The sequence below is a fragment of the Dermacentor albipictus genome, chromosome 8 (assembly GCF_038994185.2).
Source record: "Dermacentor albipictus isolate Rhodes 1998 colony chromosome 8, USDA_Dalb.pri_finalv2, whole genome shotgun sequence".
Lineage (NCBI taxonomy): Eukaryota > Metazoa > Arthropoda > Arachnida > Ixodida > Ixodidae > Dermacentor > Dermacentor albipictus.
Window position 1 is genome coordinate 52084882 of NC_091828.1, and position 26492 is coordinate 52111373.

General features: G+C 45.7%; 1 protein-coding gene across 1 annotated transcript in view; it reads left to right on the forward strand.

The window, feature by feature from the left end:
* The window catches only part of LOC135896037 (zinc finger protein 271-like), a 254612-nt gene extending 228546 nt beyond the window's left edge, over positions 1 to 26066 (forward strand). Inside the window, exons 6-7 of the mRNA XM_070524623.1 lie at positions 18396 to 18602; positions 24987 to 26066. Of these exons, the coding sequence (XP_070380724.1) occupies positions 18396 to 18602; positions 24987 to 25810 (1031 nt within the window). The 3' untranslated portion in view covers positions 25811 to 26066. The remainder of the gene's footprint in view (positions 1 to 18395; positions 18603 to 24986) is intronic.
* The last annotated feature ends 426 nt before the right edge of the window (positions 26067 to 26492 follow it).

The window sequence follows — 26492 nt, forward strand, 5'->3', positions numbered from 1 at the left end:
GCAAGAGTGAACTACATAGGACGGACAATGGGAAGAAGCGGCAGGGCCGTTTACGTAGATGGAGCCTTGTACGGACCTCCCAATGGACATGCAGCGGTAGCAACTGTGGTGGGATCCAATCATCAAGAAATCACAAGTCTAACCATATCAAACTGCTCCGTCATGGAAGCAGAAGTGGCTGCGATAGCACTCGCCATACAACACGGGAATGCTATCAACCAATCCCTTCATATTATCACCGACTCGCAGGCGGCTTGTCGGCTCCTCCTAGCAGGAAGAATCCATAAAAGACTGCTCCACCTTGTTCAAAGCAGGCCAGGATCAAAGACTCACGTTAAACACCAGATCACTTGGACCCCCGCACACTCTGGGTTGGAAGGGAACGAGATAGCTGACGGTCTAGCTCGAGGTTACACTATCCGAGCGGATCAAAACACAATCTCCCCCGACCACGCACTACTTCAACCAATGTCAACAGTTTATAATATTAGGCTCCATCATCAACGCCTCATGCGCCAGTTCCTACCACCACCACATAGACAACTTACTGCGCAGGAAGCCCGCGACTGGAGACAACTCCAGACGGACACTTTCCCCAACCTGTATAAATATCACATTCTGTTTCCAGAACGCTACAGACCTACCTGCCCATGGTGCGATGGTCACCCCACCACCTTCCATGTTACGTGGGGGTGCACGGGGGATAAACCCATACACTTACGAACACTTCAAACGAAGGAGCAGTGGGAGGCCTCTCTGTCCAGCTCGGACCTGACAACCCAGCGCAGCCTGGTACAGCAGACAAGGGCAGCAGCACAGGCCACAGGGGCTCTGAAATGAGTTCTCCATCCGCCGCCCAAGTCTTCGACAACTACTTCTTTCCCTTCGAAATAAATGTTTCTACTACTACTACTACTACTAAACATACTTTAGTTTCCCAGCTCCGCTCGGGAGATGGCCGAAGTGGTGGTCACGCGAACTAGCGGCGCTGCAATCGTGTCTTTCGTCACTTTTTGTTTCGTTTCTGATAGAAATTGCTCCATTTCTGGTAGATTTCCGGTTTCAATATTGAGAAGTTGTTATTTCACAGTTCTTAATTTTGAGCCTCTTTATGAAAATTTGTCATATCTGAGCTAGGTGTTGTAAATGCGTTTCTGGTAATGAACTTGAAACATGACTTCTGCTTTCACTTCTGGTTTCATGTTGGTTGCGCTGCATCGTCTGCCGTTATCCTTCTCCGTTTTGTAGGTGTTGTGTGATGTGTCGTGATTTGCCCTCTTGAAAAGCTTCTTGAAGAAGCATTCCCGCGTCTCATGATAGCAAGAAGTTCCCTATGCCGTGCTGTATTGCCCCCGGCTGCTCCAGCGGCCTAAGACACGATGCCGCTGGTCACCATTTTTTTTCGCACCGCCGCGAGACGCTGGAGAGTTCAAAAGTTGGGAACGCATGCTACACCGGAAAGACAAACGCCTCACAAACAAATCAAAAGTGTGTGAACTCCACTTTGAGGACGACGACATTTTGAAACACTACAAGCATGTTGTGGGTAACAAAGAAATATTGATTCCTCGCGCGAAATGGATGCTTGTTCCCGGCCCACTTCTTCGGCTCTTTTCTGGGCTGCCTGAGCACATCTCGAAGCCAAAAAATGTGAAGCGAAAGCGACGTCCACCAAAAAAACGAGCGCAAGTGCCTGCAAGTACATCGGGCGAAGCTTGTAGTGACAGCGCTTCAACTTAATTCAAACTTGCTGTTGGGCTTGGAAGAAGGAACTTGAGAAATATGCGCTACACACCTGGTGCTCAACGAGCTCACGAACGTGGCACTGCCTTCGGCGCTCTGGCAGTTCGAAATTGTTGAGGACGACGCAACACAGAAGCGATGCGGAATATTTTATATGGGGCAACTGGTAGCCAGGCATCTGCGAGTAATGAAAACTGTTGTGCTTGAAGAGGATGGTACTTGCTGCATAAACGGCTACAGCAAAATTCACAGGAGGCTATTTCGAGCTGCGACTAGCATTGCAAGTGTGGAAAGAATCCTGAGAGAAGCAGAGAGCTTGAACATGTGTGCGGGCGTGAAAGCATGCAGGCGAGCGTGACACGGTGACATCAGATAATATGCAGTGCAAGCATCAGACAAGCAGTGCAATGTACTTACAAAGCAACTAGTCTGCGCGCGTTGTCTCCGTTTGCAGAGGAAACTTCGACTGAGCATTAAGACTCCGAGCGCAACGCTCAAGCGATATCAGAAACTGCGCCTTGCGAAAAAGAGGCTGCTTAGTCGGGCTGCTGCGCATGAAAAGCAAAAGAATGAAATCTTGGCTCTGAAGAAGGCTTTCTGAAATGCCCGATAACAGAATCGAGGAAGCGTTGGCCGAACTTCCTTGGATTTATGACATCGTTTAAACAGTTGAAAGCAAAGTCTCCGTGTGGCACGCGGTACAATGCGCACTGGCTTCTTAATTGTTTAATGCTGAGGATAGCGAGCCCTCGAGCATATAAGCTTCTATCTGACATGAATATGCTGCCCTTGCCCTTCATGAGCCGTCTCACACAAATTCTGAAAGGAATACCATGAAAGTATGGTTTCAATCCTCTCTGTATGGAAGCTATTGGAAAACAGCTGGGCAACAGAGCAGATGGGAAGAAATTCGGCTCACTGATTTTGGATGAAATTAAGTACAATTTCAACCATTTCAACAAGTCAACCTTCAAACTTGATGGTTTTGTGGACTACGGTGGTATTTCAAATGAAGAAACTGACCAACTTGCAGATCATGTGCTCGTGCTGATGTTCGTACCACTTCTGGAGAGCTGGGTGCAATCGATTGCCACCTAGCTTTGCCACGAAAGGTGGTGCGCCTGGCAGGATTTTAGCAGAGCTGGTGTTGCAAGAAATAATGCAATTGCATAAACATGGTGCTATGGTGATCGCCGTAGTCAGTGACGGAGCTGCGAAAAATCGCTCGATGTGGCAGCAGATGGGAATCAGCGGCCGCGTAACCTCACCTTCTCACAAGATTCCACATACATGCCTGCCTGAGCGCGCGTACCTTTATTTCCTGCGTGATGTGCCACATGCCCTGAAGTGTGTACGCAACCATTTGCTCAAGCACAAATATGGACAGGTGAGCTAGAAGGTTATTTCATGTATACCCTGTGCTGATTGTCGTCGATAACTCGCTGACATAGCAGGTGCAAGCAGCCAGAAAGAGGGCAAAATTGCTTTGAGCAAAAGTTGCTCAAAATTACTTTTTTGTGCACAAAGTAAATAAAAAGTGTCACTGTGTTTGTTTGTTTTGTTCGTCAAAAAGAAAATGAAGTAAGCTTTGACATAAATATATTCATAGTATTTAACTTCGTCCTTGTCACTGCTCACAGATCACTTCCAACTCATTTGCACGTCCCATATCCGCGGACAACTATAAAAAATACATGTGTCAATTATATTTATTAGGCGAAGAAGCGTTGACGGGGGTGGATCAATTCACCACAGGGTTATCTCAAGCGACTGCTGGGCGTGATGCGTTAATGTCCCTACGTCTGCACATGCGCTCGCCGTCTTTAATGAATACACATATTAAGAATAAGCAGCAAAAAAACAGAGCCCCCGCTGAAGGGAGCACCGTGGCGCTTTTATAGGGAAAAAGTTGGTTGAAAAGCGGAATCACAGTGCACGACCTCTCATTTGTGGTGTAGTTGCAGCTTCTAAAGACTAGCTAGACATGTCATTCAAAGGTCCTTGGCATAAAATACTGTTCGGGCAGCCAAAACATAGTCGACAAAGAGCGAACGGCACAGGCCAGTTGAGGAAAACGATCCACCGCAGAGATGACATCGTAGGAGTAGACGATGCGCGCTGCGTGACAGATATGTCACTGCAGCGCCGATAGTGCACAGACACCGAGAAGTCCCCGTTACTTACGCCCGGCAGGTTTGTCCCAAAACTTATACTGCGTATCTAAACTACATTTACCGAAGGATAAGCGCCTACAGGCCTGTTGGTGCAAACGACGCGTCGCAGCAGGAGCAAACAAAGACCCCGCTCAAGGGAGCACCGTGGCGCTTTTATAGGGAAAAAGTTGGTTGAAAAGCGGAACCGCAGTGCACGACCTCTCATTTGCGGTGCAGTTGCAGCTTCTAAACACTAGCTAGACATGTCATTCAAAGGTCCTTGGCATAAAATACTGTTCGGGCAGCCAAAACACAGTCGTCGAAGAGCGAACGGCACAGGCCAGTTGAGGAAAACGACCCACCGCAGAGATGACATCGTAGGAGTAGACGATGCGCGCTGCGTGACAGATATGTCACTGCAGCGCCGATAGTGCACAGACACCGTGAAGTCCCCGTTACTTACGCCCGGCAGGTTTGTCACAAAACTTATACTGCGTATCTAAACTACATTTACCGACGGATAAGCGCCTACAGGCCTGTTGGTGCAAACCACGCGTCGCAGCAGGAGCAGACGACGCGCGGCGCATGACGAAAGACGCGACTGCAGCGCCGCTAGTTTCAGTCACACCCGCTTCGGCCAAGTCGGCCAATGGGCTCGCATAAGGAGCTGCGAAACTGAAGTATGTCATACTAGCCTCATAGTCAGTGTCAGGCACGTGCCCAGGATTCTTTTTCGGGGGGGGGGGGGGGGGGCAACACCTCCATCATCATCATCATCATCCAGTTTTATGTCCCCTGCAGGACGAAGGCCTCTCCCTCCGACCTCCGATTACCCCTGTCCTGCGCCAACCGATTCCAACTAGCACCCGCGAATTTCCTAATTTCATCGCTCCACGTAGTGTTTTGTCGTCCTCGATTGCGTTTTCCTTCTCTTGGTACCCATTCTGTAACCTAATGGTCCAACGGTTATCTTACCGGCTCATTACATGACCTGCCCAGCTACATTTATTTCCTCTTGATGTCAATTAGAATATCGTCCCTACCCGTTCGCTCTCTGATCCAAACCGCTCTCTTTCTCTCTCTTAACATTATGCCTAACAATCTTCGTTCGATCGCTCTTTGCGCGGTCCTTAACTTGCTCTCAAGTCTCTGCCCCATATGTCAGCACTGGCAAAATGCACTGATTGCACACCTTACTTTCCAATAATAATGGCAAGCTTCCAGTCAGGAGCTGGCAACGTCTGCCATATGCGATCCAACCTATTTTTATTCTTCTATGAATTTCCTTCTCATGATCAGGGTTCCCTGCGATTAATTGACCTAGGCAAACGTACTCCTTCACAGTCTCAAGTGGCCGACTGGCGATCCTGATCTCTTGTTCCTTTGCCCGGCTATTAATCATTATCTTCATCTTCTGCATATTAATATTCAACCCCACTCTTACACTCTCTCTGTTAAGGTCTCCAATAATTTGTTGTAACTCGTCTGCATTGTTGTTGAATAGAACAATGTCATCGGCAAACCGAAGGTTGCTGAGATATTTGCCGTCGATCTTTACTCCTAAGCCTTCCCAGTTTAGTAGCTTGAATTCTTCTAAGCACGCAGTGAATAGCTTTGGAGAAATTGTGTCTCCCGGTCTGACCCCTTTCTCTATAGGGATCTCCCTGCTTTTCTTGTGTAGAATTAAGGTAGCTGTAGAACCTATGTAGATATTCTTACGTGAAGGACGAGTCAATAAGACGAGAAACTGTTTACAGATTATATTTACAACAACGGTTGCAGCGCTGACCGGTTAGATTCACAGCGCGAGCCTAGTTCGTTCTTCCTCCTCTTTTCTGGAGTGATGGCGCCCACGCGCCTCGTGCAAGCAAATGCCACACGCATGCAGCAATATTTTCCAAGCTTTTTACATAAGCGTTCTGTACTCCTTGATTACGTAGTGCCTCTATGACTGCTGGTATCTCTACTGAATCAAATGCATTTTTCGTAATCTATATAAACCACATAGAGAGGCTTATTGTACTTTGCAGATTTCTCGATAACCTGATTGATGACATATGATGTGATCCATTGTAAAGTATATCTTCCTGAAGCCAGCCTGCTCCCTTGGTTGACAAAATCCAGTGTTGCCCTTATTCTATTGCAGATTATTTTGGTAAATAGTTTATATAATATTGGGAGTAAGCTAATGGGCCTATATTTTTCAATTCTTTAATGTTTAGTTTTTTGTGGATTAGTATAATGTCTGCATTCTTCCAGTTTTCTGGGACCCTTGCAGTCCATAGACACTTCGTATAAAGAGCCGCCAGTTTTCCAAACATTATGTCTCTTCCATATTTGGTTAAATCGACTGTTATTCCACCTTCTCCTCCCGCTCTTCATCGTTTCATGTCTTTCAGGGCCCTTCTGACGTCAACGCTAGTTATTGGAGAGTTTCTGTATCCTTTTCATTGCTGTTTCTAAGTGAGGTATCATGACTCCTCTGGGTACTGTATACAGGCCAGCTTAGAATTTTTCCGGTGCCTTTACATCTTCGAGATTGCTGATGATATTATCCTTCTTATCTTTTAGTGCATACATCATGGTTTGTCCAGTGCCAGCTTTTTTTTTTTGCCGATTTCGGGCTGCGTTCATTTGTTACGGCTTCTTCAGTCTTTCTCATGTTATAGTTTAGAATATCAGTTGTTTTCGCCTTGTTGACCAGTTTTGACAGTTCCGCGAATTGCGTAACGCTGTGCAGCCGACAGTCCCATACAACCGCGGAGAGCGCAGGACTCTGCGATTCTAGACGTACTGCGCTCACCGCGAAAGGTTAGAAAAACACCCACATAAGCACAGCAGAGAAGTGGCTACGTGAGGCGGTTTGACCGATAACTGTAGAAGCGTCATTCAAAACAAGTAATTGTTCTCCACTTCCAGCAGTGTTTTCTCTACTTCCTTTTTAAATAAAAAGATGTTGATCCATAAATATTCTCATAAACAACGGTTAACTGCTTTATTATTCGCTTTTGCTTACAGTTTGGTTGTTGCCTTGGCTCTCTCCCTTAGTAGATCGCTTAATTTCTCAACACCTTGCGACTTTTGTTTCCAGTTGCCAATTTTGCACGAGAAGTGCTATACAATTAGGGAAAAACAGAGGAGGTAACGGGCGACAGTCATCTTGCTTATGGGTTTAAGGGTTATTGCAGGGTTTCATGATGGACGCTCATTCACTTTATTTTATTTCCTACCTTATGTAAGCCATATCTCGTGTAAATGGTTCCGGGCATCTGCCAGCGTCGCGGCGAGCCGTAACTCAAGGAAATAATGAAGCAAAGGGAAAAGTTAAACGCAATTGGCGTTTTCTCCGGCCGCAACTCGTTCCATGAGAGTACAGACCAGGTGAGTAACAGCCGCATCCCTCTCCTGGTCCAAGGATCAGCCTAAACAAACAAGGTTGAACTAACAAAAGCAACAGCTATGCGCGTGACGGTTGAAATAGATGGTGACAACTGAACACATCTCGAGTCAATTACACGGGTGCGGAATCTATGAGAAAACTGTCCTTCACATTACAAGAGATGCTGATAACTACCGCCATCTAAAAGGAGTGAAAAAGGCAGCATAATGCTGACCGATTAGTAGCTGCCAAGTCTCAACATTGATCTGGCGGCGCTTTAGGAATGCGTGAGGAGTGGTGGCGTGGGTGGGGAGGGGGGGGGGGTATGCCACATGATTTCGGGGGGGGGGGGGGCGGGCCCCCCCGGGCCCCCCCTGGGTACGTGCCTGGTCAGTGTACTAACTCTATGAGTGTCATGGAGGAAGGCGTAGGTCGAGGCAACGCACAGGAGAACCCCCGTAGACACTAGCGCCACATTTCTCTTTAAAGTAAATAGCTACTAATATAAAACTCTATGTGTTTAGGGTACGTGTGGTTTCGGCTTCCGATGGTCGCCTGGCGCTTGTTGAACGTTGTCGCTACCCTCATACTGCTAATTTTTATCCTACGTAAGTGGCGCCTTCAATAATGACGGCTATTTTTCGGTCATGCGGCAGGCACAGAAGTTATATTGGAGGCCATGCTCTAGCAAGTTGCCTCTTTATTCTATGCTCTAGCCGAGAGCTGACAAGAGTGCTTCCTGTGACGCTTTGGAACGAAACTGGAACAAAGGTGAGAATACTCGGAGTTTTGCACGGTTACCTCTTCTGCGTAGAAGCAAGCACGTGCGGTATAACAAGGTCTCGAAACTTCAGCTAGCGCGAAACGCTTGATGGAGCATAATCTCTATTCGTGTCTAGGCTTCAATGAGCACTTCAGCTGCCCCCAGTTGAATTAGAGTGGTACTGTTGGTAACGTGCAAGACGCATGTGTTTAGTCGCTATGTGAAAAAGGCGCCACCTGCCACGAGCCAGCACTTGCATATGCACTGAACTGTGAGTGCTGCGAATGCTGTATCATGGGTGTTTTTATTTTTTCTCCACTTTTACCTGATGACTAGAGGTTATGCGTCTTTTATGCCGATGACACGGGATGATTCTGCTATTGTGCTCAGCAGTGGTCACGCACATGGCTGCATTTCTTTCCCTTCCTCACTGCTTGCGCTGACCACTCCGGCTGAAGCGTCAGCACTTTCCGTTTGCTGCCCTCAGATAGTGACAAGGCATTTTCTGCACTTAAAGGTTTGTTAGTAGCTCATACGTGTGAGTTGTGGAGTTGGGTCATTCTATGTGCACGTGGTGAGCGAGCAGGTAAACAAACTCGCTTCCCTGCTGCTGTCGCTTGCGAGTACTTTCAAAAGTAAACGTGTATGAGTGCGCGAATCAGCTAATAATACCACGTCCGTTGATTTCCTTGTTCATGTTGTAACGGCACGTTTGTACACGAAGAACAGGAGCGGGCGAAGAGGAGGACTTTGCTTTTGTTCTGGAGGCCTCGACCCATCGAGTGCGTTAGCGCCGAGCCTTCTAAGTAAACGTCTGCCGCCTTGCAACAATATATCATGGGCGTATGCATCTGTGATCGACGTCGTAAAAACACAGACGGTAGATTACACGGCAGTGTATCTGTCTTAATTTTTCTCTGTGCTGTTTTTAGGATATCAATTACGAACTACCCAGACGAACTCTACACCCTCGTGATGTTACAGCTACAAGAACTGCTTTCCCGCGGTTGCTTGAGGAGCATACGTTTCACTTTGTGACAGTTAAATTGTGAAGTAACAGAAATTGTGATATCACCCGGTGTACGTACAGTCATTTGTCTAATCTGTTTTACTGTGTTAATGCGCACTTTAAAACTTCTAGCTGCTGATGTATGCTGTGCCCGTCGAGATCTTGACTATATCTGCATCGTATACAACAACTAGCCGCAAATGCTGATTCCTGCTGATTGCTGTTGGTTGTCTCAGTACGGAATCTGGTACAGTAAAAGCTCGTTAATTCGAAATCGCTTAATTCGAACCGCCGGTTAATTCGAACTGATGCCCGGGTCCCTGCAAAGCCCTATGTATATCAATGGGCCGGAACGCCCGATAATTCGAACGTACCGGTACTCACGTCGGTTAATTCGAACTAGGAGCCGGCAGCCGACATTGCTTCTCGTAAATAGAAGTCGCCTCGTAACGAGTACAATGCATTGAATTTTTTTTAATATGCACAGCGACGAGAATAAATAAGCCAGCGCGCATTTTTGCACGCACGAGGCGAGCCGCCAGTTTCCTTGCTGGAGCCTCCGGCGTTGTTGTTGCGACTGAGCGAAGGATGAAAAGGAAAGTGCACGGGCCTGCCGATTGGCTCAGGCCGAGACATCACCGCTGCCGCGTGCAGATAGAGGAGAGTTCAAAGATAAGAGGAAAGAAAGACCGCGTACGCCTTAGCGGACGCTGGCAGAAAAAACAGATAAGCGGCCGAAGCGGCGCTCGCTCATCGCTCGCTGCACACCACTCTCCGGCGCATGCCGTAGCAGGTTTTGTCTGAAGCGCGGGCGCCGCCGCCGCCGATGCTCCGGAGCAAGCCGTTTCAGGTTTTCGTTGCGCTGCGGCGCCTGCGATCGGTGGAATGTATGAGTAGTCTTTTCTTGTCGCATTTTGCATGAGCTTGCTCGTTTGTGTGGTATGTATCTCGCCGCTGACGTCTCATCGACAGTGCCGATCATGGCGAGCCGTGTAAAGTACTCGGCAAAGGATTTAAAGACTAAAGTTGAAATATTGCAGGCGGTTGAACGTGGTCTCTTAACGAAGACAGCGATTGCCGAGAAGTATCGCGGCGAAGAAAGCGCAAACAAATGCAAATCACCGATTATTATTCATGTTAATATGCTTCGATCATTATTCTTTTGTTAATAAACATGTTTTTGAAGCATATAAATAGTGTCATATTTCATAATTAAGCCTGACGCTCACGTGGGTACATTTATCATTTGTTACAGGCGCATAAATTGATTGGATATCTATATTTCCTTTGGTGTTTGGACTCGCATGATTTTAATACCCGCAATCGCCGACCTCAAAGAGTAGTAGTGCGTATTCCTCGATGACGATCCCAGATATGGCTATTTTGGCTTCGGCCCTAGCAGAAAATGCAATGGCCATCTTTTTTTTTTTGCCGCCCGCTCGTTAATTCAAACTCCGCTTAATTCGAACAATTTTTCAGTCCCCCACGAGTTCGAATTAACGAGCTTTTACTGTACTATGTATATCCATTTGCTCAAGGTGGGCTGTTGCTTCTAATACTTGAGCTGTCTACAGGTGTCTAATACTTGAGCTGCCTACAGGTGGCAAGTCATCTTCAGATTTAGGCCAGTAAGGCTGGCCATTTATCAGTTGGAAGTTCCCACAATGAATTAAACATGCATATAATATTGTCTAGGCCAAGACACTTATAATATTGTATTGCACTTGATACCTTATGCCATCGCAAAAGACACAACATAAGAAGAATCCAGAAAATTTTTTTCCAGCAGTCTCGCGGCAATAAATCGTAGGTACATAATTGTGTTGCAAACTACCACCGATCTTCCTCAGCTGTGGGCGATTTCCCTGTCTGTTTACTCTCCCACGTCTGTTCCCACATATGATTAGTGTTGCTTACCAATGTCTTTGGTGGCACGATCACTTGCCAGTTGCATCCTCAATGTTCGACTCATTGTCATAAGACTGTCTATCTGTACAACGCATTTGTTGCGCCTCAAGCGATGCATGTGAATGGTGGCGAAATTTTTAGGTTAGGTCTTGTACACAGAGAATTGGAGTCGACCGAAACAATCGCTTGGGTTATTTCAACATGAGAAATAGCTCTGCAGGTATGCTTAAATGTCTCGGTGTTTGAGTTGTGATCGGCAACTGTTCGTATATTGTTCTTTTGGTGGTATATTATTTGCAAATTTGCCACTTGCTCTAGGCTTTATGTGTAGCAGCGTGGTGTGCTCTGCATTTCTTTCTGGCATAGACGTGTGGCTGCGATGGAATCTTCTGAAGTGAATATCTTTCCTTGACTCTTTTGAACGTTTTCATTGTTAGTTGGTGGTCTGTGATGGTTGGTGGTCAGTCTCGGCAAGGAAAACATTCATACGCCCTTCTTTTGTTTTTTCTTAGCTTGTTCTTTTGTTTGTTTACCCGCTCGTTCATTCCTTTCGGCTATTCACTTCCATTGACAGTCATCGTCTATGGTCTCTGCACATTTTTTTCACACCAGTTCACGCTCTAATTTGCTGAACAAGGTGCCAGCAATCTTGCCAAGAGCGTAGAGCTTGCACTATAGCATGTTAACATTGTGGTAACTTCGAAGGTCAGAATGCATGTTTACCTCCGTTACCTCCGTTATTATGTCCTTACCTCCGTTATTACAGCAACCCACTTCTCATTCTGTATAACATGATGTTTTAGGAATATTTAATTAAACTACGAAAGACTATCTATTGGAGTTAAATGCCGAAGTCCCCCATCACGTTTTCTAAGCAGGGATTATCACAGAATGGGTTTGGCTGATGTCAACGCAGCATAGGCTAACATTATGTTCCTGCGTCATATGCGTTTGTCCCCTCTCTTCCAACCACACCCACCATGTCCAGTGATATTTCTCTATATTACTGTGTCTTGCCACTGTTTGTTAAGTTAATTTTGTCACAATTCGTCTAATTGCCTCCATGAAGGTGGAAGTTTTCATCCCTTCCCATTATCTTGCCAAACCATCTTGGTCTTCACATTTTGTACACTGGCTGTAATGTTTCCAATCTTGAACTCTTGTAGTGCTAGCAATCCTGAATGTGTTCTCTCCAAATTCTCTCTCCTATTAATTCTGCACATTCGCCTCGGCGTCCTCATTCAGTCCTTTACATCCTTTTGAGTTTTAGACTTGTTCGCACTCATTTGTCTTGTATACTTCGTTTCTCACAATCACTTCGGGTACCTACGAGTAAGTGCCTTTGTGCTGTCCTTGTCTTCATTGTCTCTTGTGTAAGTGTGGTTGTTACTAACGAAAACTTGAGCCCCTTGGTTCACCCGATTGTTCTTGCTTACTGACTGCAAAGGTCTCAACTCGTGTGCTACCTTGATGCCTAAAGAGGAGAGTTTGTTGGCCTGTTGCCTGTTTGTCTGATCATGCGCTACATGCAGTGCAGTCCACTTATAAACGATACCACATGTAATGATATATCAATATATAATTGGTATCAATTAATGCTTTACGGCTATCAGAAAAATTATGCATTTCACACGCATTGTGGGAATAGACGTAAACAAAGCTTTTTGTGCTGTTTGCTTTGATTGATGATAATTAGCATTGTGGTTAATGGTACATTACCTTGTGTGCACCGCTGCTGTTTGCATAGTACACAGAACACATGAGGAGACGTCTTTCTTGAGGCCACTTGTACGCTATTGTTCATAACCTCAAAAAGGGTTGAGCATTGTCGTTGGCTCACATGGCATATTGCATTGTGGCAGACGTGTTAAACATTCATTATGGGGCTGTATGTGTCAAAACAACAATCAAATTCAGAAAAACGTAGGTCGACGACACAAGGCTTGGATGCACAAAGATGCTGTGGTCCGAAGAACGAGGCGGGATGAGGCGCAGTTCCCGAGTGCAGTCCTGTAGGCATTGAAGGTACAGTCGCCCAAATCTTTAACTGGTGTGCGGGAGCGGCGACTTTTCCGGGCGTCAGCGCCGTATGACGCGGCGAGGCTGGAAACAGCCTAGTAGACGATGGGCCCAGCTGAGCGCGCTTTGTCCGCATGCGCTTAGCCTCAGACTGTTTCTAGCCTCGCCCCGTCAAACGGCGCTGACGCACGGAAAAGTCGCCGCTCCCGCACACCAGTTAATGATTTGGGCGACTGTACAGCAACACCTCCTTGCACAGTGCTACGTCTGGCCAAGGATTAACACCTACGTTCGCCAGTGGGCACGTTCATGCCTCACGTACCAGACTGCCAAAGCGACCTGCCACACAAAGACTCCCGCTCAGTCTTTCTTGCCACCTCGTTATTGCTTTGACTACGTCCATCTTGATTTTTTTTACCACTTCATCCTTCTCACGACTACCGGTGCTTGCTAACAATGATTGACCCCTTCACCCGTTGGCCCAAACCCGTGCCCATTCTGAATATCCCTGCATAAACGGTCGGCAAAGCCTTAGTTTCAGCATAGATCTCCTGCTTCGGCTGATCCAGCATCGTGACCACTGATCGCGGCGGGTAGTTTGACTATACCCTGTTCACTTCCCTCAGCAACTTTTCTTGGCGCTAACCACTGTTGTACCACTGCATATCATCCCTGGGCCAACAGAATGGCTTAGCGGCTCCATCGCCAAGGCTGCCCTCACTGCACGCCTGGAATGGGAGCACTGGGTAGACCATCTTCCTACGGTCCTGCCTCGATCTTCGAACCACAGCATTTTTGTGCATCCGGACCTTGCATCCGCGACCCACATTATTCTTAGACGAGACACTGTAAAGGCACCTCTTACAACCTCCTACGATGGGCCATACCATGTCTTCCGCAAGACGCTGAAGTCCGCCACTATCCTATTGAATGGTCGCGAAGAGTTAGTCTCATTAGACTGCCTCAAACTGGCGTACCTTGAGACACCTCCCATGGAGCTCACCGCAGATATCGCAGTCGTATCCCCGGATCTGCACATAACCCAGACAGCACGATCTCTACTTTATTGACATGCACGTTTTGCGGTTCCGTCTAGATGGCAGCCCTGTAGCACCCACCGACACTGCTGTGCGTGGACGCTAAAGGTCAGTGCTATCAGTTGGCAATGCAGAAAGGTGACAAAAATAAAGTTGGGCGGGCACATGCTAGTCTGTTCTAAGGGATCTGCTACGCTGATGCTCTGGTCCTGGCACTCCGCTGCAACCTCTTTATGAGGCACGCTGTACTGGCACACTAGATTCATTTTGACACCATGGTATTCTTTTACATGCAGCTAAATCTATGTGCAAAAGCGTTTTTGCGTTTCACTCCCTGCGAAATGCAGCTGCCGTAGTTTGGATTGAACCTATGGCTTTGAACGATACCATAGCCACAAAGCTATCGCGGCGAACACAGAAGTGTTCATTTGATGCGGTGCCACTTATGCTGTGTCACCTAGACCCTACGTGGCGGCCACATTCAAATGCAATTTAAGATGCGGGAACATTACAGACTGGAGCTGTATGAAATTGGAATGTAGTAGTGGTAGTATAAGACTTTTATTCAGCCCAAAATTACAGGCCTAACATATCGACCGCCTGGGTGGCCACTCCAGGCTGTTTTTCTTCACCTTCAGCGCCAAGCCAGTCGAGCCAGCTATACAAAGAGTCAATGGGATTTAGGTCGGGACCATGAAAACACTCCTTAGCTGCTGGGAAAATGCAACAGCAAAGAACGTGTCAGTGGGATTCCACACTCACTCGTTTGGCAGCTGCATAGGTTCTATCCATCGTCTGCATTCTGCCTATCTCCCCTCTGGATTTGCACGTTAATAGAAGAGTAAGAGCTGCAGTTTCTGTAATGCTTTTATGAGGGCTCATGGATAACTACAGCTGTCAAGAGGCTTGTCTGGTGACCAGGGAGGTCCAGAGGGCATTGTGCACATGTGACACAATGAAAAGGTTTAAACAACTCTCTCGTCTCCTTTCCTCTCTACCACGCGCTTGTCATGTACATGCACACTCTCACCCACCACCCAACACGGCTTGCAAGTCAGCAGCAGCCGAAAAATTGAATGGAGAGGCAAAGAACACCTTTGTTTAAAAAACCATATATAACGATGTGTTATGACAGCATGTTAGACTCAACGATCAAACTTATGTCTTCCGGATAGTGTTTTGAAAGCGCACTGAGCTTTACATGTGCATTGGTAAGTTACCTTTAAGCGAAAAATGCTGTGACTGGGCGGAAAAGTTGCATATGCGAGTTAGTATCTGCCTGAATTTCCGTGCAGTGCATCTTGCCTGTGTGCCGATTACAAAAGCCACGGAGAGCATGGTGACTTGGCGCAGCATGCCACAAGTGGTGCCAGCTGCATTGCATCCGCATGGCTCACGATGTCACTTCATATGCATCTAGAGAGAGAGTAAAAGAACAAAAAGGCTAGGAATGAAATATGAAAAGTCACAGTGCTGCCCCCCTTTACAATCTCTCCCTCTCAATCAGTGCAGAAACAATAAGAAATTTGCCATGGAAGCAGGCCCGAATTAGCGGACAGCCCAGTTTGTAAGTGAGAGTGCCGACAAAGCATAAAACTGTGTTGCTTGAGACGAAGCTCCAAATTTTGCAAGACTTGAAGAAGTATGAACTCAGGCGATGTTAATCATGATTCTGAAAACTGGGACTGCCCCCATCATGAAGGCTGGACACAGTGGAAAAATGGTTAGGGACCCTTTTTCACCATAAACTACTGTTTCAAGAAAGGTGAGTTTTGTGCGCCAGAGTGAAAACCCCATGGTAGTGATGCCAATATGGTAGAAGCCACTGACCTAATTGAGCTCCGGAAGCGCGTCGTTGTTTCTAGCCTCTATATTGCTGCTGATGGTGAACCAGGTGATACTTCAATGGAGGAGTTTTTTTGTGCAGATATTGCTGCCTCGTTCGGCAAAGAGATCTGCTAAAAGGCGATCATTGTCGCTACGAATGGCGGTGTTGTGTGACGACAGCAGCCGCAGTGGCAACGAGGTTGATGATGGCCTGTCTTTGGCGTCGACCTTGATGTTCACGCAAAATGCACTGTCGTCAATCAAGTCCCTCATTGATTTTGCACACTCCTAAAGATTGCCGCCAGTGTTTGCACAGCAGCTGGATGTGATGCTCATTGCAGCTGTAAATATGAAACAAGTGCAAAAGCAAGGTCATATTTGTGACTTTCAGCACACCTAATGCTCGACATGCTGTTTCGAGCTATAAACAAACATTTTTCAAGGCCTACTTTCTACAATGTCTATATTTAGCACAACTGGCACATTTGTGTTCCTTGGCAGCTCTTTTTCTTTATACAGCAGTCCAGATATAGCAATGATTGGTTGTAAGATTGATCTTTTTGATAATGTCACAAGTTCACTGCGCTGTAATTTCTATGGCTGAAACGAACCCTCAAATCTTCCTTCGTACCTCTGAGGGGCGCTGGCAAGCACTCTTAGGTGAAGGTTCAGTACACATACTAGTATCGTGTGAATATCTGCATTTCTGAATAACGATTTTGAATAGCCATTCGATATTTGCCCTTCAATATATCTAGTGGCTAACAAGCATTGGGGTATCTTGTGTGCGCTCATATGCATGGTTCGATTACGATATCGGTGTGTGCACTGGTTGCCCTGCTGCAAGCGAGTCGAGTGGTGATTCATTCGATGCTGACTACTCCCTAAGTGCTGAATTGGAACGTATATATTTCTACTTTTTACGTATCTGGAACATATGTACTTTTTAATTAAAAGTATTTATGCAAGCCCATCTCTATTCATGAATAAACAATGCATGTTTACCTATGGAAAGTATTTTTTGTCACTTTATTGTAGCTCTAAAAAAGCTGCGGTAACTTTTTATGCAAAATAGGATAGTCTGAAAATTTTAAATCTGCGGAAGAAATTGGTGGTGTATCCATTCTTTAGAGATGATTGGCAACTTTAATGTCATTAGCAATGTTGTTATTGGTGCACATTTGTTGCTTATATATTTTATATGACGAATAATATGAAAAGTACACATACCCAGCAGCACATAGCCTGTGACTCAAGTTGGTGTCACCCGTCGGGGTTGCTCAGTGGCTATGGTGTTGGGCTGCTGAGGACGAGGTCGCGGGATCGAATCCCGGCCACGGCGGCCGCATTTCGATGGGAGCGAAATGTGAAAACACCCGTGTACTTAGATTTAGGTGCACGTTAAAGAACCCGAGGTGGTCCAAATTTTCGGAGTCCCCCACTACGTCGTGCGTCATAATTAGAAAGTGGTTTTGGCACGTAAAACCTCATAATTTTTTAAGTTGGTGTCAAAGGGTTTCCTTTTCATACTGGAAGATGCACATTAACCCAAGTTGGCATCAAAGTCGTTCAGTGAAGAGCAGCCCAGTGTGGCCGCGGAGCACCTGACCAAAGCAGCTGTCACACCTGCAAAGTTCAAGAATGTGCTCAGAATCTCTGGATCTGTACAGACCGGCACTGAAAATTGAACCTCGCAACGTTTAACACGTGAACCCTCTCAAGTGAGGCTAGCTTAGTGGGGCTCTTTGTGGTATTATGTGGCATTGCCTGAGATATAGTTGGCCGTAGTGAGGTTTGAAAAATCCGAAGCTTACACAGAGCTGAGTTAAAGCCACATCGTCTGCTACAGAGGTCTTCAAGATAAGTGGGAATATAGGATAGTGCTTCTGATTTATAAGGACCTAGCGGGCAACATTGATGAATTTGACAGTATTGACATGCATATAAATAGTTTGTTTCTGATCAAAGTTTTTTACGGGCCAATCTCTGTTACAATGTTTTCACTCAGATTAAGACACACCTTTCTGTATCAGAAGTTTATGTAGTGTTAATAATGGGTACCAATGGAACTGAGGTGCAATTGCGGACAGCAGACAACTAGAAACTCGTGAAAAAGAAAATTTGCAAGCACGGGATTGCAAGCATGGGATGGTATCAGCTGGCACAAGACGTAGGGCGATTGGAGATCCTTCAGTAGATATTAAATAGGCTGATGGCATTGACTTTAGAATGTTGCAATAGCTTTTCATTAGTTGGACTACACCAATAGCTTTAAAATGCATGAGATGAAAAAGTGTAGCGTTAAAATGCACGAGATGAAAAAGTGTCTCAAATATGTTCTGCTGTCATAAGCCTTGCACAAAAAGGTTGCCCTGCTTTCAAGCATGTTCATTGTGGATTGTTCCTTGTAGCGCTTTAGGAATACTGAGCCGAAAGGGTTATCTTGGGTTCCAGAGCTATGCATTGCAAAATGCCCCTGCACCTATTGTATTGTTGTATTTACCTCTTGTTCTTAAGGCTGTCACAAAATTGCAGTCTCCCCAATTTCGTTTTGCAGGCCTCACAAACGCAATGAGCCTAGCTGAAGGTATCGCTGCCGAAACGGAATGCCTCGTCCCTTCCAAGGTCGTTGGGCAGGTCGAGGTTGGCATGCAGTGCAGCTTGCCTCTGGCTGACAAGTCTGTCGGGTGCTCCTTCAAAGCATGGAGCGTGTCGAGGTGCATGCAGACTATGGAGACTGTGGATCATTTAAGCTCCACCTCAGGTGGGCACAGTGACTGGCACTTCTCATACTTTTGTTTGCTTGTGTGAGTTGTAAATGGACAAGTCTGCCTAGCTTGGTACGACTTGCTCAAGTGTGTGACATTCTGCTGCCGAGGACAAATTAGCTGGTTTGTGATTCTTGTCTGCATACTGATTGAAGCAAAAATGCAAAAATACTGCTCTGCTGAGCACTTTAAAGCACCTTAGATGGTATAGCTTAATCTAAAGCACTCTTGTCCTGATGTCTGTAGTAGCCCTTACATTGCTTTACGATAACGTTACACCCAGTGAGTTTCTTAGTGAGGCCTAAGTCTAAGTCGAATAGTGTGAATATAGGTCAATGCGGAATGTAAAGTCAACCCCTATGTTTGAGGTGAATATTATTGAAACAACAAATTTTAAATGCTCTAACTACAAATATACTTTATTTTGGTATAGCAATATAATTGATTGAGAGGGGCAAAAACTGCATTGAACTGTCACTGTTCATGTTCTGGGATAGTTTTGAGTCCTGACATCCCATAGCACATGACTTAGCATGGCTAGGCGTGCAGAACACTGTCATCAGGCGATGAGCAGCATGTACAGTAAAACCTCGTTAAACTGTAGTTGGCCGGAGCTCAGAAAAAGTACATACTAAACGGTCATACTGTTTAACCGAATTAGCATGAGATCGCCCACTTACCTGTCGAAAACGGAACTCAGAGAGAGTGGGATGAAAAGGGAAAAAACATGCAGTATTTATTCACTTTGCGCAACAAAACTATTATTTTCGTTTGATGCCGCGGCGGCCTAGCGCAACGACAGCGGCCTCAAACTAACTGAAGCTGCGTACCAGCTTTTCAGCCAGCCCCCACTTCTCGGCAAACACTGGCATGGCAGATACCTCGTTGGCATTACGTATTCTCCATGCACACGCGCATTAGTGCTGTAGGAGTCCCGGGGCGCCTTTTTCATTGTCGGGTGCTGTTCTCGTTGCAACGATTGCATTCATGAGGCTGACGTAACACGCAGATTCTGCAACTGTCGGGCCTAAATCGCCCATGCTGTTGCTTTCCGTGCCTTCCTCATTACTGTCGCTAGTCGCCACTTCGGCAACAGCAGAGGCAAAGATGGCGAAAAGTTGAACCTCGTAGCCGACATCTCTTCGTGGTCGCAGCAGCGTTGCCGAGCAACCTATTTGCATTCCAAATGCCATACACCGTAGTCAACAGCAGATCCCTGTCGCGTGCCAGCGCCGACTTCTCCGTGTCACGTTCGATAGCACCGGCAATGTCTAATTTTGCTGCTGTGCTGAGCACTCGGTGTCTTTTTTTTATCCGAGCCTCGGCATGACGCGAGTCCTCGCTTGCACGACGTCACAACGCTTTCGGGCATCTCTGGCACGGCGCCGAAATGATGTTGATGTGGATTCACATGCAAACGCACGGGCGCTTGGAGACCGTTGTTTCGATCTCTGAGGCTTGCTCTGCCGGGCCGCTCGATGGAGACGACGCACCGCCGTGTTTGCGCGACGAAAAGCGGAAACGCTACGTTTTAACAGATGCATACGCAATAAGCTGGTACGGTTTATGCGGATACAAAACACATTATGTTCAATGGCCGCTGAGTTGGGGATTTGACTTTTCTACTTTTAAAACAAAACTAATGTTTAAGCGGGTACGGTTTAACGAGGTTTTACTGCACTGGGCACCATAGGTGCATGCCAGCTATCACTTCCGTCGACTTACAGGCGTCTTTAGGTGACTGCTGACTAACACTTGTTTTGGTGCTCTCCCATCGATAGCAGCTTCAGGTTTTTTGTGCAGTGTTTACAGAGTGCAGTGGCTGACGAGACATCTTCTGTACTACTAGTTTGTCCCATCAGATAGTTATTCTTCCACAGCACTCATGTTACAATGTTCAACCACCTTTGCTAATGCACAAAGTCAAGCCTATTCCCCTTGAGAAACGAGACACTAGGGAGTAATGTGCATGGCACTCGCAAAACCAATTCCACCACAATGTCTTCAAGTTCACCTTCAACAGGGTAGCCATTGCATAACAAAGCTTCCTGTGAAAATGACAGTTGCGCTGTTTTACTTTCTATTCACAGAGTGCACTGCCGCAATCCTGCTGTACAATACCACCGATTTTATCACATTATATTCAAATGCAGTTATTGAGTCAAGCCCTGACATGTTGGTGTGTTTGCCACAATAACGACAAAAACGATGATGCTGTCTCAATTTTTCCACAACTACAAACAAGAAAACTTTATTTTGATTTACAGTATACTACATCGCAAACACAGGAACATTGTGCCAAAGGTGTCTTGCAACACATGACCAAGGCCCAACCACTCCTTGGTAATTCAGGCACATGCGGTTGCAGCATAAGATTTGTAATGTGATTTATACAATGTCTATTGGCAGAAAGTGGAATTAAGTTATGTTCTTTTTCACAGTGCAATGGTGATGCAATGACAGACCAATTTTTTGGACACCTTATCTTCGGGCCTGCCCATGTGGGTATTGGGATTCTGCCATAGTACTGCCACGCGCTCCATATAGTTATTGTATAATAGTTATTGTATAACAACGAACTAAATTTCGCCTGTTTCAAACTATTCTTGTTAAATATTTCTTAGTTTCTCACAATCGCAAGTCAAAAGCTATCTGCCATCTCGCATGCTACTTCATAGCTTCCATTTTTGGTACAACCTGGCTTTTTTGGCTTGAGATTTTGTGGCGAATGGACGTGCTTTTCGGGGCTCTGGGCGGCGACGAAATCACAAGTTTTTCTGCTTGCTTTGAGCTTGCTTCTGTTTTTGATTTGCTGATTTTTGTGCCTTTAAATACTAATTGGGTGGTTTTCTTTTTCTTTCCTTTTTTTTGTCTCGTATTTCGGGTGCGCAGGTGTGTTTCACATATATGTGGTTTTGCAGGATGGTTAGAGCGTCCTTTCGCGTCACGTGCTTCAACACATGCAGTCGGGTAGAACGCTGAGTGTTTGTACCCTTTAAATGGTACCTTGGAGGTGCCAAGACTAATAGCTATTAGTGGTTTCACTGTAGGTGTTTTGGTAGAAAAGTGAGAGCATGGCCGCGTGGTTTGAGCGCGTGCGAGACCGTCGTACCTTGGGTCTCCGTGACATTGATTGATTTTGAAACGGTGGTGAGAGTTGCTTTGCGACATTTTGAAGATTTGGTTCCTGTGCATATCAGTTTTGCTAAAAGACACATGCTCTGAATTATTATAGTATTATAGTATTTGCATCAGAAAAAGCCATGCAATACATGGCAAGAAAGCAGGCAGTGCGCGGGGAGTCCCTCAAGGCAGATGAGGGGATAGATGAGAATGGAGAGGGAATCGAGTCAACCGGCTCACACTGTGATGTCGATACTAGGTTGCAAAAAATGGAGCCTTTCCAGGAAGAGCTTCTCAAACAGATGGAAGAGCTCAAAAATGGGCAAAATAGGGAGCCAGATGCACGGCTGAACAAAGCTGAACAGGGCCGCCATTGTGAACGAGAATGTGCGTGACAATGGATAAAGCCCCTTAAACTTTGTAAACTAGTGCCACGCTTTGAAGAATGCCGCCTCCTCTTCGCGCGCTCTGGCCGAGGCCGCCGCCGTGTCGTTATTGGCCTAATAGCATCACGTGAGCTCTCGCGCCTTGCTTCAGCGACATTTTTGCTCGAGAAGCGTCTACGGAGTGGCGAGGCGCGCATGTTGGTGCCGTTGCTATGCTCGAGCAACGGCACCAACATATGTTGGCGGCGCCACGGTCGAGGAGGGAGCGTGAAAGAGGAGAAACGAGGAGTGAAGGAGGGGAGTGTCGCTACTTTACAAAGTTTAAGAGGCTTTAACAATGCAACACAGTCCTCCAACGGGACAGGAGAGGGAGCGCTAGTAAAGTATGTGGAATGTGTGCAGTGTGGTGTAGTGTTAGCTGGAAAGAGTGGCACCTACCTTGAGGCCGCCACGCGGGAAAAGCAGGAGCCCAGGGGACAATGCCCCTTGTCAAGTCCGAATCACACAGAACAGGACAAAGGGAAGCAGGGAAAGGTAGAAGAGTGAAAGAGTGATTATCGGCGGCGACTCAAACCTGGCTAGGTACTCAGAAGCAATTGTGGAGAAGGTAAAAGGCGATAAAAGATTGGCAGTAGGGACATTTCCAGGGCGGAGACTGAGTTCTGTCATGGAGCGAGCAAAAGAAAAGCTCGCGGAAAATGCCTATGTGCGGAACCTTGTCGTAAATAGAAAAAACAGAATGATGTCCTTAACAGAAAAGGGACAGGAATAGCCCAGCGCTTGGCGAAGGGGGTGGACGACTTGCGCGAGCTATCCCCTCAGGTACAGATCGTGGTGTGCATGGTGCCGGAGGTGCCTATATGTGACAGTCACATACAGAGCCGTAGTGTCTGCTAATGAAGTGATATGGAAAATGAGCTGAGAGAAGGGCTTCAAGGTTGTCGAAGTAAACAGGGAAGTGAGGAGGCGTGGTGGTTTCAAACGAGACAGGATCCACTTCAATTACAGGCTGGCACGAAAAGTGGGCTGGCGACTTGGTGGTCGCGCTGTTGATTTTTAAGGGGGCCCACGGACGCTCAGGAGAACAGAGTAGGTAGTAATGAAGAAGACAAGCTGTAAGACGAGCAAAAGTGAACCACCTCCTTGATGTCCACCATCGCAGTATTTCAATCATGCAGCATGTCAGTCAAGCACAGCACAGGGCAAAATTAACAAAATTTTTCATACCGCTGGTGTTATAAAATCAGTTAAATTATTTTCCCCACTAATGTTGCTGTTTTCAGACTGCCCATGCATCCGGATGTTCTTGCAAGAAATTCAAAATTGTGGTCGATGACTCGGTATGCTAATTTAATATTCAACGGTGAAAGTGCGGACACTTACAAACCCTCCATGTGACATGGGTGATTATGTAGCACGCCAGCCTAGAACTCTGGCATAGCTTGCGGCAGTTGCACTACTGCCCTCCATCAGCTGACATTTCCCCTTAATAAGCCACATCAATTGTGAGGATTTTTGTGTGGATCGGTGCGGCTTTTTTGGTAGGCTCCAGTCTATGAATACAAGATCATCCTACTGAGTGTCAACTTTAATAATTATGTCGGTATGGAACTGTTCTTGAACATTCAAACAAAATGTCGTTTTCATCATTATGATCGCTCAAATATTTAATGTAAACATATATATGCCATAAATCGTCAAATAAAAAAGAAAACATTTTTCTTCGTCATTTCTGTTTGTTTGAAAAGTTTTCTGTCAGAGCGGATAAACTGCCTATGCAAGCAACTATTTTCATGGACAGCATTTGTTTTATCAAAACTGGGTACCCAGACTTCAACTGTGAGGGACTTGTAACAGTGGAAATAACGGCCTTGTAAGAGCACAAAAAAAGAAAGTATAGCCAATTCCATGCAGAAAGGTAAAGAGGGAGGGTGTGCCTATATTTAGGCTGTGCTGTATTATTAGCATGGTTGATTTTCACAAATATCTCCATCTCAAAGAATACATTTATAGCAGCAAGATCACGGTGAATGTTCTAAAAACTTCTCTGAAGTCTCCTGGTGGCATGTCTAAGTGCTTCCATGCTTTTCTAAGTTACTGAAGTGGTTTTCAAGCACATCTTAGACACCACTCATTTGTCACAGTCTATAGTGAGCTCTGCAAAGAAGGGGGTGGGTTGTTTTTAGTGTTTGAATTGCGTAGTGACCACTTACTGCTTTCACATTGTAAAAACTGTGTTTTATATAGTTTGCAATTGCTTTCAAAACCTGCTCCAAATGTCTGTTTTACTGCTTCAACATGCATTTCTAGCTGCAAATACTTCACAGACATATACACAGTCTGGACTCCGGGGCATGAGCCCCTGGTGGGAAACGCGGTGGCACACGTCACAGCCAAAGAACACACTCTCCTAACTGACTGCATGAAGGAGAAGCCACTTGATTGGCACTTCTGCCATTGGAGCTTTTCGCACAAGCACAACTTTGAAGGGCCCCTCTCAGGCCTGGCTATTATGTGAGTGCTCATTAAGGATCAGAGAGCAAGCTTGGTCAAAACATTTTTAAACTGTTCCTTAAGGTTCATACAAACCTGTGAAAGTCTTCAAACATTCCACATATTCTCACTTTGTAATCTTACCTTTCTGAAACATAATTTAGTAGGTAGACTTAACAAACAGAGCCATGAGGCATTTAAGTGCAGAAATATTTTGTAAATTAAAAAAGACCATTAGGAGTTCTTTGTTTCATCGTACTTAAAATCGCCCTCAATATTTCCCAAATCAATACAAGGAAGCTTGTAATTAAACTTAGCATTTGTGTTCTTTTCTTTTTGGCATTCCATAACTTTTCCTTATTTGTTTTATTTGTGCAGCATCGAGGTCTTCTATTTCTCCATCAACTGCCAGATGTGACAACTTAAAGCAAGGATGCTTCCACCGATGTCACCTGTGTGACTATGAGGCTGATAAACTGTTTCGTCTGGAAGCGCATGCCAGCGTCCACACTGGCGAGAAGCCATTTCAGTGCCCTTTATGCCCTCAGAGCTTCTCAGCAAGATACAAACTAAACGTTCACCTGGGCACCCACACGGGTGAGCGGCCATTTAAATGCCCTTCATGCCTTCAGAACTTCTCACAAAAAAGCCACCTGAAAAGCCACCTACTCACTCACACAGGCGAGAAGCCATTTGAGTGCCCTTCGTGCAACCAGAGCTTCTCACGAAAGACCCACTTGAAACGACACCAGCAGATTCACACAGGCGAGAAGCCATTTGACTGCCCTTCATGCTCTCAGAGCTTCTCACGAAAGGCCTACCTGAAAGCCCACCTGCGCATCCACACAGGCGAGAAGCCATATCAGTGCCCTTCATGCTCTCAGAGCTTCTCACAAAAGGGCAACCTTATGAAACACCTGTGCACCCACAGAACCGAGAAGCCATTTCATTGCCCTTCGTGCCCTCGGATCTTTTCACAAAAGGACTACCTTATGAAACACCTGTGCACCCACACTGGTGAGAAGCCATTTCAGTGCCCTTTATGCCTTCAGAGATTCTCATTCAAAAATTCACTGACGATACACCAGCGTGTTCATACAGGTGACCGGCCATACAGTTGCACCGTCTGCTCCAGGTCCTTTAAGCAGTCTCATCACTTGAGCAGACATAAGAGAGCACATCACCATAATAGTGTAGGGTAGGTCAACAACCATGTTGAACTATTCGCAATTAAAAATTAGAGACAAGTCACGTGTTGCATAGTATTTGGCTGCATCAAGTAGCAGAAGTGTTTACATGTGCTCTTAAATGCTCCCTGAAACACTTCTTTTGGGTCACTGTTTTTTCTCTAGATCTTTTCTAAGCATGTCATAGAACATGGAGCAAAAGAAATTTTGAAAACTGACCCACAGAAAGCTGTAACTGAGAAAAAAAATTAAAGGTACAGTTACTGCTCAATATTATGAAGACAGTAAAATTAGCGATTTGCCTTGTTATACTGTGACTTTTCATTATTTGAAAAGTATGCAATATTTGTTTCAATCTCAAAAATTACTGTTTCCATGCCCCTACAAAATATGTATGTTTATTGTAATACTTATTATTACATTACAGATGTCTGAATAATCTACTTTTTAAGTTCCGTGTTTTTTATTTTTTTTCTCATTGTTTTTTTAAATACATGTGAACTTGTTTTGTTAGACCCAGTGATGTATTTATTGCCCCTAGGTTCTTGTATACATGGCTCATCCTGGAGAGTCTTTTGATCTGATTCTATTCGCACCACTTTTTATAGATTGGTACATTTTTAGAGCAATTGAATGTTTCCTTTCTTTTTTCCATGCCAAAAACGTACAGCCAGCACTTTCCACTGTTTGTTCCATC